Genomic DNA, 22,000 nt, shown 5'->3' on the forward strand with positions numbered 1-22,000 from the left:
CAATTTTGAAAATATGCTTATACATTCTGTCAAAAAGATATCGGGAATAGTTCATTTAAAAAGCGACCGTTACACATACCCCATGATCAGAAAGTATCGGGAATGTTTAAATAAAACAAAACAGAGGCCCTTATTATGAGCAACATTCGATCTTCGACTGTAGTCGAAAGTGCTGATCGAACGAATTTTCATTTGGTATTATGGTGCTCATTCGTTGAAGAATAGGACTATTGTGAATTTCGATCGCTCGACGCATTTACAATAGATAATTTTTCTCAGCTGATACAGAAAATCAAAATAAAAGAAAAACCGATTGTATTGAAATTCTTTGCTAACAACATTTTTAAAAGTTAAAAAAAGTATATTTTGTGAAAATGAGTACAACGGAGTTGTGGTTCGACGATTCATCGGACGATGAAAGATTAGTGAACTAGTAGAAGTAGAAAACAGTTGAGCGGCGCATCCAACTCCCTAGAAATGGCTTCCACTGAGTAAGTTTAGAATTTTCAAAATGTGTTGACGCACTTAATATTACAGAAATTTCCTTACAGATTTTTATAGAACTTTAGATTATCTAAAGAGGCGTTTATGAACCTACTGTCCAGTACAGAAAACCAGTTGCAGCAGTGCACCCGAGCCAAATCCATTCCAAATATGTTTAAGCTAGCCACAGTTCTGCGATTTTATGCTCAGGGATCGTACCAATTGAGTATTGGTAATGAAGGTATGCTAGGACTTGCTCAACCCACTGTGTACGATGATGCTGGAAATATTGAAGTGGAGTCAAATAACGGAGAAGTAGAAAACATAAGAAATGAAATTTTGAGAATATTATAGAAAAATCTAAAAAGTATTAAATAGAAGCCTTTACGCCACAGTTTCTGTTTTATTTTTGTTATAAATTTTCTTTATTCAATTATTCGTCATTCGAAAAAAATATGTATTTCAGTTCCTCTACGTATTTCAGCCCATACCTACCAAGGGAAAATAAAAATGTATTTCTATAAACATCACAAAAAAAAAAACATTATTAAGCTTAATCCATTTTGCTGCCGTTCTCACTGGTGGTCCCAAGCATTTCAGCTCCGTTGTAAATTCCCATTTTTTTGCTGCTTGAACTTTGGTGCAAATCCCTTTTGCGAATTGTGGATTCGCCTTTCTAATTGTTGTTTGGTACTCACGACTTTCGACCTGCATAAAATTAGTATATATTTATTATTTGGTTACTATAAAACCATAAATAATCGCAAACAACTTACTCTTTAACAAGTTTTCCCACAATACGCTACACGATCGAAAGCAAAATTGCATTCGACTCTAAATTCGGTAAACAACGAAAATTTCGATAGGGTTGCACCGCTCATAATACCAAATTGACATTCGATTTTCGATCTTCGACAACCAGCGAATATCGAAGATCGAATGTAACTCATAATAGGGGCCAGAGTTAAATTTCAGGCAAATTTATTTTATCTCCTTCAAAATATGGCTAGTCTGAAGCAACACACATGTGCCAACGTTTAACCCAGTCCTCTATGTACCCCTGGTAGACCGAAGAAGGGATGGCTTTCAGCTCCTTCGTCGCATATTTTTGATCTCATCTATCGTCTGAAATCTCCTTCCACGAAGTGGTAACTTCAACTTGTGAAACAAAAGGAATTCGCACGGTGCCATATCAGGTGAATACGGTGCTTTTTTTTGGTGTTTGGTCAAATAATCCAGCACCATTTTGGGCTTGGGGCGATGACGCGTTGTCATCATGCAAAATCCAAGAATTGTTTGCCCACATTTCAGGCCGTTTGCGTCGTACAGCATCTCTCAAACGCTTCAAAACGGATAAATAATATTCTTTATTGACTGTCTTGCCCGATGAAAGGTGCACTGCGCCTTGGCAAATCGAAGAAAACAGTCAACATCACCTTCCCGGTACTTTTTGATCATAGATACCCTATGAATTTTTTTTGACAGAGTTCGAGCGCGATCTGTCAACTAGCTTGATTTTGGCATTTAATTATATCAGTCAACCACTGGCGTGCGTTGCGATTTTCACTATGGATAAAAATATCGAACAAAGAATTTGTCTTAAATTTGGTGTTTTGAACGGAATTTCGTGTGTCAAATCGTTGAAAATGTGGCAGAAAGCCTATGGCGAGTGAGCTTTATCAAAAACCCGGGTCTACGAGTGGTATAAGGTTTTTCATAGGGCCGAAAAGTCGTGGAAGATTTGCGCCGATCTGGACGCCCATAAAACGTCTTCAACGGATGCAAACGTCGACAAAGTCAAGGAAATGGTGCTGGAAAATCATCATTTAACTTTGAGGGAGGTAGCTTGTGACCGTAGCATGTCTCACAAATCAATTCGCAACATTCTACACCATCAATTCAGCATGAGACGCGTAGTTGCTCGACTCGTTCCAAGAGAGTTGAATTTCTTAAAAAAAAAATCGTCAGAAGAAGGGGGCTGAAGACATGAATTCGCATGCAAGTGAATTCGGGCCCAACGTTTATCTAGCGCATCTGCGCATCATGACAGGTGATGCGTTTGACATGCAAACCAGTCAACAGGCGGTTGAATGACGCTATCCACATGAGCCGAACCCCAAAAAACCACGTCAAAGTCGGTTAAAAGGGAAAGTCATGCCACTCGTTTTCTTTGATTGTCATGGTGTTGTGCACTCGGAATTCGTTCCAAATGGCTCGAAGGTAAATAAAGAATATTATTTGGAAGTTATGCGACGTTTGAGAGTAGATGTGCCTAGGAAACGTAGGAAAACTCACAGATCTTGCACCATGATAACGCCTCGTCTCACAAGGCTCTTATTGTGAACACTTTCTTGACCAAAAACTCAACAAATACCATCGAACAACCACCCAAAACTTAAATTGCCATTCCGCGTACGCCGCTTTGGGTCGATAGAGGCCATTAAGGAGAATTCGCTGAAGAAAATCTCTTCAAACGCGTTTAAAAGTTACTTTGATGACAGGACTAATCGTTGGCATGTCTGTATAGCTTCGAATGGAGCATATTTTGAAGGCGACAAAATAGATTTTCATGATTAAACAGTTATTTTGCGTTTTATTGAACAATTCCCGGTACTTTTTTGACAGAATGTTTATCTTGATATAAGTCCTTATGTCGGTTTTTGTAATATCAATTAAACATCATTTTGTTGTGCTCATTTTTTTTTTAATTATCTCATTAATATTTTTCCTACTAAATTATTTTGTTAACTTCATAATTTCCTAATTTCATTTATTTTCGCATTTTTAGGGGCCTGGGCCGCATCTACAAGGGCTTGGCTCAGTCCGGCACTTGGGGCTGCTTCGACGAATTCAATCGCATCGAACTTCCAGTGCTATCAGTGGCAGCTCAACAAGTTGCAGTTGTGCTCACAGCCAAAAAGGAGAAAAAGAAAACATTCATCTTCACTGATGGTGACACGATTGAGATGAATCCTGAATTTGGCATATTCATAACAATGGTAAGTGAGCCAGGTGGCAAAGGTGATGCGAATAGTGAATAATGTCGACATACTCTGACATTTTTGTTCTTGAAAAAAAAAAAAAAAAGTGTTACCTAAACGGAAACAAAAGTTTTAATTACAACTCAACATTACTTGGCGGCCAAGTTTCAGCGCTGACAAAGTTTACGATTTAAATTCCAGTAAATCGTGTCTCATTAAAATCTAACTGCTTGTTGTTCGCTGTACGCCGGCAGCTGATTGTCGAAGTGACACGCCGCATAGAACCTCCTCCGTCCTGCTTCACGTTGACAAACTTTTTGTTAGCGTTCGAGCGGAAAATTAAATTCAGTTTCCACTGACCTTGGACATCTTCTTAATTAAATTGTAGCAAAAAATTAAGAATAAAGTACCATTTGATAGGCAAAGTGGAAAAGATATTCTCCACTTACCTGCTGTAGCACAGAAAATTAAAGGGACAAAAAAATGTTATAAAATATCCTTTTTACCTCATTTTTATTATTGCGATTGGGTCAGCCTTATTAAAGGGAAAATCCTCACTTCAAATTATAGAAAATGGGAGCTTTAAAAGCGAGCAAACTTTTCGAACGAGAGACTGACAAACAACATTCGCAGTGAAGTATGTTGATGATGTCAGAAAGGCATGCATGTTTACTTACCGAAGTGGTGAAGGAAGGTTAGGTTAAGTTTGGCAGGCGCATCGCATACAGAGACAGCGATGCCACTTAGACCACGAAATGAATCCGTTGTGAGCCGCAGCGGCTGGGCTACATTTCCCTTTCCATATTGAACCATCCTGAGCTTATGACAAAGCGATTATCTGTATTTAGTAGGATCTTAAATATCGATTCCTGCTTCTGCCTAAAGCCGGGCATGTGCAAAAAGGTGTTGAATTGTTTCTAACTCCTTCTCATTTCTGCAGCTACGACAAAAATCATGCATGTAAACGCCCAATCTCCTTGCATGATTTCCTATGAGACAATGTCCTGTGAGGCCCCCTACTAAGGTCCTTATTTGAAGTCTACTCAATTTTATAATATCCTTGGACACACGTAGATTTAGCCTTGGCCATGTTTGCCTAACAATTTCACAGGTATTGGCACTAATCCATCTTTGTTTATAGAACTGATTAATGCGCCCTTAATAAGAAGCTTACAAGTTGCGAGAGGTACCCCCATAAAATTCTTCTCTTGCAAGTTGGTTAGCCCTACAGTTCCCTGGTATGCCTCTGTGGCTTGGAACCCAGCATAAGATAATACGATATTTGTTTGGCCATCTCATTAAGAGATTGGCGACAATTTAAGACACTCCTTGATGCTATTTGGAATGCATCCAGGGCTCGTAGAGCAGCTTGGCTGTCTGATAGAATGCAGATATCTGTTGTTGATATTTTGTTTGTCTCTAACCATTTCATTTGGTGAAGAAAAGGTTCCCAATTTTTCTGCCCGATTTCTTTAGTGAGCCATTGATCACGATGCACGAGCAAGGAGGATAGATAGACAGAAATGCTACACAGATGGTTCCAAGCAGTAGGAGCAGGAATAGTGGGGCCTAGAGCACACAAATCCCTTACACTAAGTACATATACCACAATTTTCCATGCGGAGCTCTTCGGTATAATGGAAATAGTGAAAGTAAAAATTAAAATACTTTCGGACAGTTAATCGGTTCTCAAACCCTTGAATAGCTTCACAGTCAAGTCAAAAGTCCTAATAGAGTGTAACAATGCACTCAACAAACTGGCCACTCACAATCAGGTGTCTCTGATTTGGGTACCAGGATATGAGGGTCACGAAGGAAGCGAGAAGGCAGATTTTTATGCCAAAAAAGGGGCACAAAGGCTATTCATTGGACCAACCCCATTTTTCGGGTTTAACAAAAATAAAATAAAACAGGAAACCAAAAAATGGATCCAAACTAAAATCAGGGAACACTCGAACGTCACAAGCGGTCGTAATCACTCCAAAAAGTTTTTGAACTTCAATGCCAACAGAGCAAAATCTGCTCTAACCCTAGGGCCTCGGATTACTCTGTGGAGCACTTACAGGTCACTTTGCCTATAATAAAAACTTTAACACATAGGATTATCAAGTACAAGATCATGCAGGTTCTGCTGTGATGAAGAGGAGTCCATGGAGCACTTAATCACCAACTGTGAGGCATTAGGCCACAGGAGACTCAGAGTCCTGGGCTCGTACCTACTATAGGAGGAATACCTACAATTACTCCCTCCTAAGGAGCTGATTCGATTCCTCGGTGTACTAAATAATTACAATTAAGTAATTAGGGGCGCACAATAGATCAATCTGGTCGCAGTGCATAAAGGTCTTAGACTAACCCGTGCAAATTACTATTAGTGAGGATGATATATTCTAAAACTTAGAAGGAAAGACGTTCGATTAATGGTCGGTATTATTACAGGACACAACCCATGGGGTCAGCATATGACCACCATTGGAATCACTGAGGACCCAATGTGCCTGTCTTTCTTGGAGGGGGCGAATAGCACTGAGCACTTTCTCTGTGAGTGTCCTGACTTTGCTAAAGTAAGACTACGAGTTTTGAGTTCTGATGTCGTGAGAATGAGTAATATTCGTTCTCTAAAACTGGAGGATATTTACAGATTTACCAAAGAATCTGGAAAATTCTCACAGGACTAACTAGGTCCGTCTCTGGCTCTATTATTTCCTATCTATTTCTCTGATACTTTTCTCCTTTCTCCCTTGACTATCTACCCTCTTTCCAGAGCTCTGAATACAATAGGCTTTTTAGCCTGAGTATTTTAGGACGCACCATACCTCTTGGTGCCCCTTGGCTCGACCAATTCAATCAATTTTTCAATATCAAGGATGATATATTATCAAGCTTGGCTTTCAGCTATGGTGAAAAACGAAATTAAGTAAGTAACTTTGGCTGCCACGTTAACGGAGACGCGCCAATAAAATCATTCGCTCATTTGACACGTATGCACACACTCGCCCAATCAGTCGTTGCTCAGACGACAACGAAGCGATATTAGTACACATTATGTTGATTATTCTCGTAAATCATCAACACAATCTCAATTTTTTCCTAAAGAAACCGCTATCATGACCCCAGTTACGCCAGCCAATCAGGCGATCTTTTCAAACTCGCTGAGCGCCGGTTAACGGTCTGATCTTGGCCACACTTTCTGCATTTTGTTCACCATGTCGTATGAGTGCACCTTACATCAGGCCATGTTGTACTATGATTTAAAAGAGATTTCTCTCTTAGCAAAAGTTCTGTGACAGTTTCGTGTTTGGTAAAGGCATTTACGTTTTACTGCATACCAAAATAGAGATGAATAAGAGGAATTCTTATACATTCTTCTGTACCACTACGAAATTTCGAACCTATTGTAATAACTAAGCCAAAAAATTTATATACTTGTTTCAGACTGTAGTCACTTGTTTTGTATCTACTCATTTTTTAGGAACATTTTTATTTGTATTCTATTTTAAATAGCGGCTGTCGCCATTCTAGATGAAATGGAAGGATTTTTGCTTGCACCAAGGTCACCTGCTAGTTCCCAATGACCTAATGGTTTTAGTGCTTGAGGAACATTTCAAAACAATTAATGATCGTCAGGATTATACAGTTATGAATTTGTATCCTTTGCTTTATGCATAAGTTCTATCTAACTCTAATTATTATATAGGCGTTAGCAAATGGCGATTGGATGAAGCATCTGGTAAAAATGATGTTATGTATGTGGTAGTGTTGGAAAAGAGCTGCAAAAATTACATTTGCTTGGAAGCACTTAATGAGTGCTGTTGTTGTTGTTATTGATATGAGTATTTCTATTGAAATAATCCTAATTAGCGACTAGCATCGTTTGACTACCACTAAAGTGATGCTTTGTTGTTTCTTATTGTTGGTAGCGCTGGAAGAGAGCGGCAAAAATTATATTTGTTTATAAGCACTTAATGAGTATTACTAAGATGGCGTTCAGGCAGGTAAACATTTGTTGCTTCAACTCGATATCTTGTGATGCTCCTGCTCTGTCAACATTCTGTGTGTTCTAGCTCTTCTCAATGTTGTTGTTCACTGTAGGCGAGAAACAAGAATGATAGAAAGAAGATTGCGCCCATCAGAGCGTACGTGACGTCACGTTTGCTGAGTTGTGCAGTATTGCCAACCATTTACTCTTCGCAATAAATTTAGTGCTTTTTGCAAAAATTTTTAAGTTTCGTGTTTGTTTCTTTCTTTTAATTTAAAGCTACCGACTTTAACTTTAAGTTAGAAAACAAACTATATTATTAAACAAAAAAAAGGTTAAAAAAGGTCACTCTGAGAAGATTTTAGTGCTAATGAAAATTTGTTTACTCTTACAAAATTTGATAATTTAAAAGTGCAAATTTAATTTTTGGCTCCTTTTAAGGTTATGCAAAAATATTAAATGCCCCTCTCTCAACTCTTCTTAAGATTGAAAACCTTTTTACACATTTTAAAAAGCCTTTTAATTTATTGAATGCGAATTGAAACCATAGAGGTGTAATCGTTTCTTCCGGTCATCAATCCTTAGTGAGACATAGAGCATCAAGAGGTGTATTCATAGTAAAAATAAGCAACAAAATACCAGAAAATACTAAAGAAACCATACTGACATTTTTACAAAAAGAGTACCTTATCTAGTTACATAACTTCAAATATAGCAAAAAAGTCGTTCCCTTAAGAAAAGAATTTCGATTAACAAAAAAAACTCATAAATTAAATTGTACATAAGCATAACACATTTATTTAAAAAAAACGCACATTCTACAGACAATTTGTCACGCATACAAAGTTCTTACTTAACACAATAAAATTTCGTGTTTTATTTTCTTTAAATGGGCATTTAGTGCGTTTTTATATCCAAAGCTAGGCAACTCTGCAGTAGCGAGAGAGAGATTTGACTGCCGAAAGCAGAAGAACACCAACAATACCGGCAATCGCGGGCAATGCCACCAGATGTTAAAAAAAAGTAAAGCTAAATAAAACTGAGTGAATTATTTAAATAATTTTTAAAAAATGTATATTTTACAAAATTATAAACATGACATTTTAATTAGAACAGCTAGAAAAATGTCATGAAGAAAGAACTAAAACTCCGAGACAAAAAATAATAAAAATAACAAAAAAAAAATGCTAAATCAAGTTACGAAAATGGTAATCTGGCCATACTGGAACTAAAATCACGTAACTAGTTGTCAAATTCACTGAGCGCAAAGTAACGGGACCACGATGGGCGCCATCTCATTATTCTTTGCATCATGGGCGAGAAACTATAAAACGCAAGATATCTGTACACGCCGGGCAACACTAAAAAAGAATTTGCAAAGTTAGAGCAACAAAATTTGCTCTGCATGAATGCGCTCTAGTGAAAGTTGTCTAATATCAGAAGAGAGCGGTGAATCTTGCTTGAACACTTTGTTGTTGTGTCCTTCACATGCAAATTTTTCGTGAAGTGAGCAGAGCCCAGAGATAGAGAGCAGAGAAATGGCGAATAGAAGCGAAGGGGCCTAATATTTCATTTTGAAGGAACGTTTGTTTTTTTTTCAATTATTTTCTTACCGAATGTTGAAAACTCTGTGAAGTTGGCTATTTGCGAAATCACGCATCCTTCAATATTTATATGTATGTGTATGATAAATATTTGCATACTTTTGAATATTTTTGACTAAAGAGTATGCGAACACTTAAGGGGCTTAAAAATATATGCGCATACATACACACACTTGTACGTACATTATAAGAGGCCCATATTCATTGCGTTACCTTGTGCTATCAAACGCAAATTTAAAATATTTCTTCTCTCCATAAATATACATACATATGAACGACCATATCAATTACAAAGGTATAACCCTTCGGTGGGAGTTCATGTTTGTTAGCCGTCTGCCTAGTTTGACTCTAATTTGCCGTTAGATTGATGAGAGTTTTATGTAAAAATGACATTTCCAAAAGGGCAAAACACTTCTAATGTTTTAGGCATTGCTATTGTTGTAGTGTTTTCGTTTTTGTTTATTTTCTAAATGCTACCAGCGGCAAAAATCAATACATGGAAACTTTAAGTGAATTAGGAATTCCAGCAATTACTTAACGAACAAAAGCAAACACCATTTTGTAGTTTATTGGGCTTATATAACGGGGTTGTAAATGGGTACGTAAGGAAGTTTAGCAAAAATTTGGGAATTATTAGAAATTGCTATCGAAATTCAATTTTAAGAGCGTTTATTCCGATTTTCGGTTATAATAATCGTTCTATCAGAGAGCTTTTGTGGATAAATTTGAGTCAATATAATCACTGTTGCTTGTTACTCTACCAGCGAGATAACTCGGCAGCCAAAGTACCGAGAAAATTCTATTCTAAGTACTTCAGGTCAAAATGAGCAATAAAAAAACGTATTTCCAGGCGTTTCAAAATGATAAGACACTGTTTAATTCAAGTGATCGTTTAACAAAAGTATACTTTTTTCGAATTTTTTTCTGTTGTCTACAATACTTTAGTATTTTAAGGAAGCTTCTTCTTCTTAATTGGCGCGATAACCGCTTACGCGATTTTGGCCGAGTTAACAAAGCGCGCCAGTCGTTTCTTTCTCGTGCTAACCGGCGCCAATTGGACACACCAAGGGAAGTCAAGTCCTTCTCCACTTGATCTTTCCAACGGAGGCCTTCCTCTTCCTCTACTACCACCAGCTGGTACCGCATCGAATACTTTCAGAGCCGGAACGTTTGTATCCATTCGGACGACTTGAGCCAGCCAACGTAGCCGCTGGATCTTTATTCGCTGCGCTATGTCTATGTCGTCGTAAAGCTCATACAGCAGCATCGTTCCATCGCCTACGATAATCGCCGTCACCAACGTGCAAAGGTCCAAAAATCTTACGCAGAATCTTTCTCTCAAACACTCCAAGCCTCGCTTCATCGGATATTGTTATCGTCCAAGCTTCTGCTCCATACGTTAGGACAAGCGTGATGAGAGCCTTGTAGAGTGTTAGATTTGTTCGTCGAGAGAGGACTTTACTACGCAATTGCCTACTTAGTTCAGAGTAGTACTTGTAGGCAAGAGAGATTCTACGTTGGATTTCAAGGGTGACATTGTTATCGGTGTTAATGCTGGTTCCTAAGTATACGCAGTGTTTTACAACCTCGAAATCATAGCTGTCAACAGTGACGTGGGTGCCGATACGCGAGTGCGCCGACTGTTTGTTTGATGACTGGAGGTAGTTTGGTTTGTCCCCGTTCACCACCAGGCCCATTCACTTTGCCTCTTTATCCAGTTTGGAAAAGGCAGAACTAACAGCGCGGTTGTTAAGACCGATGATGTCAATATCATCGGCATACGCCAAAAATTGTACGCTCTTATAAAAAATTGAGCCTGAGTGATGAAGTTCTGCGGCTCGTACGATCCCCTCCAAAATCAGGTTAAAGAAGTCACACGACAGCGAGTCACCCTGTCTGAAACGTCGTTTGGTATCAAACGGCTCGGAGAGGTCGTTCCCAATTCTGACGGCGCTGCTGGTGTTGAGCAACGTCTTCTTGCGTAGACGTATTGGTTTTGTGGGATACCAAATTCAGACATCGCGGCATACACATAACTCCTTTTCGTACTGTCGAATGCAGCTTTGAAATCGACGATGGTGTGTGTCGTTTCTCCTTTCATGGGGCTTTTCCAAGATTTGGCGTATTGTGAATATTTGGTCGATGGGAAACTTTCGAGGTCTAAAGACATACTGATAAGATCCAATCAGTTGGTTGACGGTGGGCTTCAGTCTTTCACACAATACGCTCGCTAGAACCTTATAGGCGATATTTAGAAGGATCACCCTTCCTATGGATTGGGCAGAGCACACTTAATTTCCAATCGGCAGGCACATATTTTGCATAGAAGCTGATGCATGCACCTTACCAGCTCCTCGCCGCTATGTTTGAATAGCTCAGCTGGCAGTCCGTCGGCGCCCGCGGCTTTGTTGTTCTTTAGTCGCGTTATCGTTATTCTCACCTCGTCATGGTCGGGTAGCGGAGCGACAATTCCGTTGTCAACGATTGGGGTATCGGGATCTTCACATTCCCTGTGACATGCGCAGCTATCATTGTTCTAATGCAGCTAAAAAAAACACCCGATACATAACTGACTCACTTACATTGGTGGAAATACTCTCGGCTGTTTGCTGTTCCCATAGCGCACAAAGGACCTGAGACCAAATAAAAGTTGGCCACGCACAAATTCACCCGACTACGGCAGCAGAGTAAAATTTGAAAAAAATTTCAATTATTTTTACATGCCTTAATTGCATTAATAAAATGTGCCAATTATGTTAATAATTTATTTACCATGGAAAATCACATACTTATGCGCAAGCCATGCAGCTTACCAACTTAACAACGCTATTGAAATTCATGTTGAATGCTACGTGTAAGTGGGTGAGCGGGTAATGGTTTGTGTATGTGGGCATGTGAGTGTGTGTGTCTTCCTTGCCAGTATCAATGATTGTTGACGAGTGTTAATGGTTTCTGGCACTGCTGCTAGCAAACAAATATGCTTATCTACATATCTGTGCAATAACAATGGCAACTTAGGCTTTGTGTCCATTGGAGGCAGGTGGAACGTGGAAGCGGTAGTGGTTGCTGCGTGACAAATTGGATTATGGCTTAATCTCAACACCAGGCAAGTCATTGAGTCATTTTATCCGATAACAAAAGGAAAATGAGAAAGTGAGTCATAAAGTTGTCTGAAGCTATTTCCCATATGCGACATTTCACGCATCTGATTGAGGTACTACATACATATGTACATATAACTACAATACATACTTACACACACACACGCACATACGAGTAGATGATAGTGCTGTCGACTGTGAGTACGGAGTACATTGCTTGTTCTGCTGCAAGACAATTGCCGTTAACTCAGCATCTGAAATTCCATGCAATGTTTATTCGGCATGAATAACAACAGGACAGACTACGGGCAGCATAACTAAAATTGAAAGTAAATACTCCAGGTTTCGTGGGCTTACATCATACATACATAACTCAAATAAATATAAAGGGTGGTTAAGTTTCAAGGGCAGGTGTTGATTTTGAATAAAGTACAATTTTTTTAGGAAATTATTGTCATTTCTCTTTATTATGATAATATTGGCATGGCTCAATTACATATAAAACAAAATATCGGCCAAACGGCTGCCGCGGCCTCAGCTGAGGCATAATTGAGGTTCTATGCCGTTGATGTGCCGAATTATCTCATTCTTTAGCTCTTGAATTGTTGCTGGCTTATCGACGTACACCTTTTCTTTCAAATAACCCTAAAGAAAAAAGTCCAACGGTGTCGCTGACGTTTTGGTGCGGTTCACATTGGCCTTTGAAATTTAACCACCCTTTATATAATATACACATGGCCGTTGAAATAGGTACGCCGCCTTTATGCATCGATTTCCTTGCGCCGCTTGCAAAAATTTTAAGCTTTTGTTGAAATTTAATTTTTCTGCTTCGCTGTGAATTTAAAAGGTCCGTTATGTTAAGTTGCATTATTGTTTGCCACCGTAGCCGATTGGGTGGTGCTTGACTACCATGCAGGGGAGTGCGTAGATTCGAATCCCCGTGCATGAAACAGCAAAATAATATTAGGTGCACAACTAAGTTATCGCTGTTTTTTTTAAATGAAAATACAGCTTTATTCTGAAAAAATGGGTACAAGTGGATCATGGAAAGTATTGCCCATAGCTGGCTACTACTTTTTCTCATCTTTCTGGTAGATCTCATATACCGTCGAGGTAACACTGTTCATCTTTTGAGGCTATCCACGGATCAAGCCATCTTTTGATGTCTTCATATGAATGGAACTGCTGATAAGCTAGGACATGTGCCATCGATCGGAACAGGTGATAAGCGGACGGCGCAATATCTGGAGAATATGGTGGGTGGGGTAGGATTTCCCATTTCAGTGTTTCCAGGTAGGTTTTAATGGGGTTGGCAACGTGAGGCCGAGCGTTGTTATGTTGTATAATCACTTTTTCATGCCTCTCCGCGTATTGCGACCGCTTTTTGCGCGGTGCTCGGCTCATTCGCATCAGTTGAAGTCTATACCGCTCCCCAGTGATAGCTTCGCTTGGTTTTAACAGTTCATTATAAATAACACCAACTTGGTCCCAACAAATACATAGTATAACCTTCGCAGCGTGAATATTCGGCTGAGGCGACGACGTAGAAGCATGACCGGGCAGTCCCCATAACTTTCTTTTCTTTGGATTGCTGTAATGAATCCATTTTTCATCACTCGTCACGCTGCAATGAAGAAAACCCTTCTTTTTTCGACGCTGGAGTAATTGTTCCCAGGCGAAAAAACGACGTTCAACATCCTTTGGTTTTAACTTATAAGGAACCCAAGTCGCCTGTTTCTGAATCATTCCCAAAGCATGCAATCGCTTGAAAATGGATTGGCGGGTTACTCCTAATACTTAAGCAAACTCTTCTTGCGCTTGACACGGATCCTCATTGAGCAATGCCTCCAGCCTCCAATACAGCGTCTTGGAAGGTTTTTGGCCTTCCTTCACGCGGACGGTCGTCAACATTAAAATCACCGTCTTTGAAGCGACGGAACCAATCACGACACCGTGTTTCACGTAAAGCAGCATCTCCATAAACTTTTTGTAGCTCTCGATGCGCTTCAGCCGCCGTTTTTTTTCGAATGAAAGAGGAAAATCAACACTTCCCGCAAATGACGAATATTCGGCACAAAATCAGACATTTTCACAAAACCAAAAGTAGATGATACCAAAACAAAGTCACTAATGTGTTGAAGCAGTTTGTTTACCATATGTCTAAGCTTGGTTTATGATGTTTAGGTTATGTTAGAATCGACTTGAATCGACGAGAACTTAGTTGCGCATCTTAGAAAACGTGTTTTCTAATAGGCAGGTAATGGCAAACCTCCCAGTGTATTTCTGCCATGAAAAACTCCTCATGGAAAACCATTTGCCGTTCGGAGTCGGCTTAAAACTGTAGATCCCTCCATTTGTGGCATAACACTCAGACGCACGCCACAAATAGGAGGAGAGCTCGTCCAAACACCTAACAGAAGTGTATTATTTTTTATATTTTTTATTTGGTTGCACAGATTCGGTTATTTTCACAAATTGTAATATTGCGTGACCACTAAAATAAGTACTTTACGGATGACTCTTGCATTTTAATTAATCTAGTGAAAAATATTGAATGTACCCTAGGTAGCAAATTAGGCAGTTCATTTAATAATTAATATGAATTTCTCTCAAAGATGGGTCATGCACGCAGCATTGCTCAGAGAAGGAGCGGAGGCTGTTGTCGCTGAGTCACTTAAACGTTCCAAAAATTTTGTTGTAAGTGCCACCAAGCCCAAGAGTTCCACATTACGACGTAGTGGTGGCAAGAGGAAAACGGCTTGCATTACTAAAAAAAAAAAAATAAATAAACAGTCAAGCGCGGTGGCGGCACCATAATGATTTGGGGATGTTTCTCTTTGTATGTAGTAGGATTTATTCCCCGCATAATCAATAAAATGAATAAAACTTATTTACAAGGACATACTTCAAGAAGTGATGCTACAATTTGCTGATGAAAATATGTCCTCCGGTGGCTTTTTATACAAGATAATGACCAAAAACGCTGCTCAATGTTGGTACGTGAATGGTATTTGCAAAATAATATTAAAGTTATGGATTGGCCAAGCCAGTCACCCGACCTAAATCCCATCGAAAACCTTTGGGAAGATTTAAAGAAGCGAATCGGGAAGGAAACATTCAAGAGTAAAAAGGATTTATGGCGAAAAATCAAAGAACTATGGTACTTCACTGCCACACACCCTGCCGTAGGATTATCAATTCTATGCCAAATCGAATACAGGGTCCGGCACTTGAAGTGTAACCAACTTAAGACCGCTCGTGTAGCTGATGCAAGGGTTCCAGCTGTCTGTTAGTTGGCTAAATGACAGTCCAGAGTATTGTTTACAAGCGTGCGGAAGCATCTGGCCGAGAGTAAAGGCGAAAAAAGAACATCAGTAATGGATTTCAAACGTAATAGTGCGAGAACAGGAGAAGCGTGAGCGTGAGCTGCTAGAGGAGTACAGGGGCAGGAATGATGCTCGAAAATTCTATCAACAAGTCAAGCGTCTCACACAAGGTTTCAAGACCGGAGCATCAGCCTGCAAAGATAAAAACGGAAATCTGGTTATGGATACATAGTCCACACTGGGCATATGGAGGGAACACTTCTGCAATTTACTTGCTGGCGATGACGCACACAATTCCGACCCAGTAGAAGATGACCCGATACCGCCAATCGACGATAATTTGGACGTTCGACCACCTAGTCATGCCGAAGTCAGAGTTGCCATTCAGCGGCTCAAGAATAACAAAGCGGCTGGCGCTGACGGCTTGCCCGCTGAATTGTTCAAGACTGGCGGCGATGTGCTGATAGGGAGCATGCATCAGCTCATCTGCAAAATATGGCTAGCAGAAAGCATGCCCGACGATTGGAATCTCAGTGTCCTTTGTCCTGTACCGAAGAAGGGTGACCCGACGATCTGCACCAACTACCGGGGCATCAGTCTTCTAACCATCGCCTACAAGGTCCTGTCTAGCGTCCTATGTGGAAGACTTAAGCCGTTTGCCAACACACTGATCGGGCCTTATCAGTGCGGCTTCAGAAGTGGTAAGTCCACCATCGACCAGATTTTCACATTACGCCAAATCCTGGAAAAGACCCATGAAACGCAAGTCGACACCCATCATCTCTTTGTCAACTATAAAGCTGCGTTCGGTAGCCCGATAAGGGATTGCCTGTACGCCACCATGTCTGAGTTCGGTATACCAGCGAAGCTCATACGGCTTTGCAGAATGACGTTGAGCAACACAACCAGCTCCGTCAAGGTAGGAAATAACCTCTCCGAGCCGTTCAGTACCGTTCGAGGTTTCAGACAAGGCGATCCACTGTCATGGAACCTCTTCAACTTCGTGTTGGAAGGGGTGCTCCGAAAAGCAGGTGTGCATCGTAATGGCACTATTTTCTACAAATGTGTCCAGCTCCTTGCGTACGCCGATGACATTGACATTATCGGCCGCTGTAAGCGAGATGTCACGGCTGCGTTTTCTGCTATCGAGAAGGAATCATCAGGAGTGGGTCTGGCGGTGAACGAGGGTAAAATGAAGTATATGTTGTCTGCAACGCGGAACACACGGCGTGTAGGAACGCACGTCATTGCGGACAACTATACTTTCGAAGTTGTGCCAGAATTTATTTATCTTGGCACCGCCGTTAACAGCAACAACGATATCAGCCTGGAGATCAAACGGAGAATCACTCTTGTTAATAGGTGTTACTATGGGTTAAGTAAGCAATTGAGTAGTCGAGCCCTCTCTCGCATGACCAAACTAACACTTTACAAGACGCTCATCATACCCGTGTTGCTTTATGGCGCAGAGGCATGGGTAGTGTCACAAAGCGATGCAGCCGCTCTTGGGGTGTTCGAGAGAAAAGTTCTTCGTAAGATCTTCGGTCCTGTGCGCGTTGGCGAAGACTACCGTTCAAGAATGAACCACGAGCTGTATGAGCTCTACGCCGACATTGACGTAGTTCAACGCATCGCCATCCAACGCCTGCGTTGGCTAAGGCATGTCGTGCGTATGGATGAAGAAGCTCCAGCAAAGAAAGTGTTCGAGGGCGAAGTCCAAGGGAGCCGACGAAGAGGAAGACCATTGCTCCGGTGTAAATACCAGGTGGAGGAAACCCTATGCTCGCTTGGTATACAGAATTGGAGAAGGCGCGCGCGGAGCTGAGGCGCCTGGAGAGAGCTAGTGAGGTCGGCCGTAACTCGGTAACGGGTTGTTATGGCCACCTAAGTAAGTAAGTAATAGTGCGATTGCATTAAATTTGGCTGGAAAATCACAACCAGCGATTGTTCGTGAGCTCGAGCGAAACATCATGGAGGTGGTCATCAAAAGACTGAAATGGTTCAAAACGTGGAGAAGCGACTTGAGCGAAATCCCCGACGAGATGCCAATCAATTAGCGAAAGAACTGAAAATATCTGACCGTAGCATCCACCGCATATTGAAAAATGAGCTCAAAGTCACGCTTTACAAGATTCAAAAGGTGCATGATCTCACACCAAACAGCAACAAGTCAGACTTGAGAGAGCGAAGGAGTTGTTTCGCTTGGCCAAAAGCGGACAATTTCCGAACATTGTGTTTTCTGACGAGAAAAGTGTTCAAACTGACCAATTCGTAAACTCCCAGAACGATAGGGTTTATTTGACCTACCGTTCATACGAGAGTCACGCACCAACCCATTCGGCTACGGCGGCCGCAAATAGTAGCACAACAATAAAATATGTAAATATCCACCAGATCATTTACTTGTAATTGTAAATTGTTCCAATATTTTTTAATGAAAAAACAGAAATGCACAAACTGTGAAATATTAATAACTCTTTATTAAAAAAATGCTATATTAATTATTGTAAAGTAAGCCGCCATACGGAAAATAATATATGTATGTCTTCTTCTACGGAGGCTGCTATGAAATAACCTCTGCATAAAAAAATAGTTTCCGTTCGGAGTCGGCCTAGAAACGTAGGCCCCATTTGTGGAACAATATCAAGAGGCGCGCCAAAAATAGAAGAAGGAGCTCGACCAAAAGGGTAAAGGTTAGGTTAGGTTTGGCAGTCGCAGAGGCTGGGTTCGTTGTGAGTCGCAGAGGCTGGGTTACATTTCCCGTTCCATATTGAACCATCCTGAGCTTTTGACAAAGCGTAAAGTGTATAGATTATCTGTATTCAGTAGGATCTTAAATATCGATTCCTGCTTCTGGCTAGAGCCGGACATGTGCAAAAAAGATAATGAATTGTTTCTAGTTGTAGAAATGAGGAGGAGCTTTCTACAGCTACGAGAGAAGTCGTGCATGTAAACGCCTAATCTCCTTGTATGATTTCCTATGAGACAATGTCCTGTGAGGACCCCTACTAAGGTCCTAATTTGAAGTCTACTCAATTTTATAATATTCTTGGACAGACGTAGATTTAGCCTTGGCCATGTTTGCCCAGCAATTTCGCAGGTATTGACACTAATCCATCTTTGTTTTAAGGGCAAAAGCGCCAATTATATCGAAGGGGTCTTCTGAAATACTCTAGATGTTATTTTAAAGTAAAGCATGAAAAAAAACTAGATTATTTCAGGTTTCAATATTTTTATTCAAAATGCGGCTCTTAAGGGGTTATATACAGTTAGAAGACCGAAAAAAGCGCATTTTCTAGAATTTTTTCTGAGAAAACTTTTAAATTTTTTGATCTAAAAATTTGTACACATATTATGTTATTTTTAACTGGATTTTAAGACTTAGTATTAGTAAAAATATTTATTTGGAAAGGAGCTACATCTGATCTCCGGGAGCTCCTCTCAAAAAAGACGTTTTGCAGTAACTCTGAACTGGATCCTCTGAAATGAAAAAAAGTAAACAGATTTCGTTAAAGTAATGTTAAATCTAGTAATTAATTGAAGAAATAAGCAAAATAATTTTTTAGACAAAATGGCGGTTTCTCAAACCAAAAATCGATTTTTGACCAAAACTTCGGCCTTGAATTGTTTATAAAAGCAAAGCTATCGATGAGAAAAAATCCTCGACTAATTAATACAAAATATATTTAAGAAGCTCCTGTTAAAATTTGAGACTAATCGGTTTAGCCGGTTTCGAGTAATGTTGGTCACTGACTTTGAGAAAAACTCGTTTAAGTCCGGCTTTGTACTTTCAAGCACTCTTAACCCTTAACAATTGTATGTGAAAAATGACATAATTTAAATGCCCACCTCTAGTACGTCTTAGGTGTCTAGTTTTTAGTCTGCCTGTTTTTTTTTCAATTCTCGAAAGAACCCGTTTCTTCACAAACCTTTGAAATATCGACCCATTCGTATGTTTATTTCCACAAACAAATTGCTAATTTTGCGATATGTTGTTTTCAAAGTTCGATCACTTTTTTAATAAGTTTCAATAATTTTAACGCGCTGTTCTATCGTGTAAACTTATAAATCTGTCTACTTGATAAATGTTAAAGACGACTGCAAAAAAAGGTATCGTCCAGGAATTATTAACTACATATAGGCCCCTTTTGAAAGACCGTTTAGTTTTTATGTCTTGAAACTAGTTACTCGGCAAATTTCAGGGTCGCTTATTACGAATCGTACAAGACGATATTATTCGTCATAATTTTTAGAGAAAGTCTGACATCATAGAAAACTCGTGTTGTAAAAATACTTCGGAGCATGGTGGAGCTTGATAAACCAATAGATTTCTAGTGTTTTTTCGAGTATCACAGGTCCGTATATATTTCGTTTGGAATGTTGAAACAATTATCACTGAAGTTCTTATTTTTGCTTGTCAATATATGTAAAGCGACACTTGCGCAATCCGCAAGAACAATGACCCTGCCATCACTAAATTCAGAGAGGGCATTCTCTCGACGAACAAATACCATACTTTATAAGAACCGTCATGTCTGACTTCAGTTAGTAAGGGAGAAATGGTCTTTTGTTCCACAAAGTGAATCGTCTTGATACTACTTTTACTACTGTTGTCCGTTCTTTCTCTTGGGATATAGGGCTTCGAAATCGACAAGAAGCTTTCCATAACTTAATAAAATTAAAGTATTAATAATAAAGCATTGGTCCTTCTCACTTGTTGCAATTGCTATTATTCCGTGGCAGATTAAATTTTAATTGTGACATTGCGCTACTCTGCTTAAGCTTTTCGATACCGCTTCCAATTTTTGCCAAATTTTGATGAAATGAGGAAATGTGAGTGAGAATGAAAATTTGGTAATAAACATCGTCGTACTGAAGTGCTAAAAATTGTGTAAACTGTCACTGCAGTAACCTTATCGCCATCTGAGCTTAATTATTTTCCGCCTAAGTCATTTGTTTGTGTTAGAAAAGAGATGAGCTCTCTTATAAATGACTCAAAGGCGCACACGCAGTCAAGTCTTTTGCCGGCATATAAATCAAATGAGCGACCAACAAACACCCATTCATCTATTTTTCTTTTCATTATTTGTTGTTGTAATGTATTCTCTTCCTTCGCAGAATCCCGGTTACGCTGGACGAAAAGAACTACCTGAAAATTTAAAAATACAATTTCGCACTGTCGCTATGATGGTGCCAGACAGACAAATTATTATACGCGTCAAATTGGCATCCTGTGGATTTTTGGAAAATATTACCTTGGCGCGCAAATTCTACACGCTTTACAAGCTTTGTGAGGAGCAATTAACCAAGCAGGTTCATTACGACTTTGGCCTGCGAAATATACTGTCGGTGCTTCGTACGCTGGGTGCTGCTAAACGAAGGAACTCGAGGGATGGCGAGAGTACGATTGTGATGCGGGTCCTACGCGATATGAACCTTTCGAAGCTGATCGATGAAGATGAACCGCTATTCATGTCGCTGGTGTCGGATTTGTTTCCCAATCAGGTATGCGTATATTTGGACAAAGCTTGAGATGCATATTTGCGAATATTGTTTTTTCGAATTCCCGTGCTTAGACGCTCGAAAAGACCAACTACCCAGAGCTGGAAGCGGCGATTGCACAGCAAACTGAAGAGGCGAATTTGGTCTACCATCCTCCATGGGTTCTTAAACTAATACAGCTCTACGAGACCCAGACTGTCCGACATGGCATTATGACCTTGGGCCCTAGTGGCGCCGGCAAGACAACTTGCATCCACACACTTATGAAGGCACTCACACAGATGGGCGACAACCATCGAGAGATGCGCATGAATCCGAAGGCTATAACGGCAGCACAAATGTTTGGACGTTTGGATGTAGCTACCAACGACTGGACCGACGGCATATTCTCGGCATTATGGCGGAAGACATTGAAACTTAAAAGTGGCGAGCATGTTTGGCTCGTACTGGACGGTCCGGTCGATAGTATTTGGATTGAAAATTTAAACTCAGTATTGGATGATAATAAAACTTTGACCTTGGCGAATGGAGATCGCCTTACAATGGCGCCCACAGTGAAAATCATATTCGAGCCCCACAACATTGACAATGCTTCGCCGGCAACGGTATCACGGAACGGCATGGTTTACATGAGTTCATCTGGCTTAGATTCGAGACCGAGTAAGTAGAAAATGAGTAAATAATTGCAGGCTACATTTATCAGACGCACTTTGACTAGTTGTGCAAGCATGGCTAAAGAATCGCGCACCTGGTGAGAAGTCGGTTTTCTGGAACCTTTTTGAGCAGACGTTCGTGCAGGTTTACAACTGGGGCACGCAAAACCTCAAGTTGTTGATGTCGGTGCTGCAGTGCAACATAGTGCGCCAGATGCTGTCGATTTTGGAGGGTTTGGTGCCGGTAAAGAAAGAGGAAGAGCAGGCCGTTAGTATGTCGAGCAAAGAAACAAACGACGGTAAGTCAGCTATGAGAGCGTCGTGGCTCACGTGTTTTCAAGCTTCAATTGCATGCATTGCTGTGTGAGTAA

At 40.2% G+C, this 22,000-nt stretch overlaps 1 protein-coding gene across 1 annotated transcript in view; it reads left to right on the forward strand.

Annotated features, from left to right (window-relative positions):
* Positions 1-22,000, forward strand: part of LOC128864198 (dynein axonemal heavy chain 5) — a 129,016-nt gene that overhangs the window by 70,835 nt on the left and 36,181 nt on the right. Inside the window, exons 21-24 of the mRNA XM_054103757.1 lie at positions 3,272-3,482; positions 20,593-20,979; positions 21,051-21,636; positions 21,695-21,928. Coding sequence (XP_053959732.1) covers positions 3,272-3,482; positions 20,593-20,979; positions 21,051-21,636; positions 21,695-21,928 — 1,418 coding nt within the window. The remainder of the gene's footprint in view (positions 1-3,271; positions 3,483-20,592; positions 20,980-21,050; positions 21,637-21,694; positions 21,929-22,000) is intronic.

Source organism: Anastrepha ludens, chromosome 2 (assembly GCF_028408465.1).
Source record: "Anastrepha ludens isolate Willacy chromosome 2, idAnaLude1.1, whole genome shotgun sequence".
NCBI lineage: Eukaryota > Metazoa > Arthropoda > Insecta > Diptera > Tephritidae > Anastrepha > Anastrepha ludens.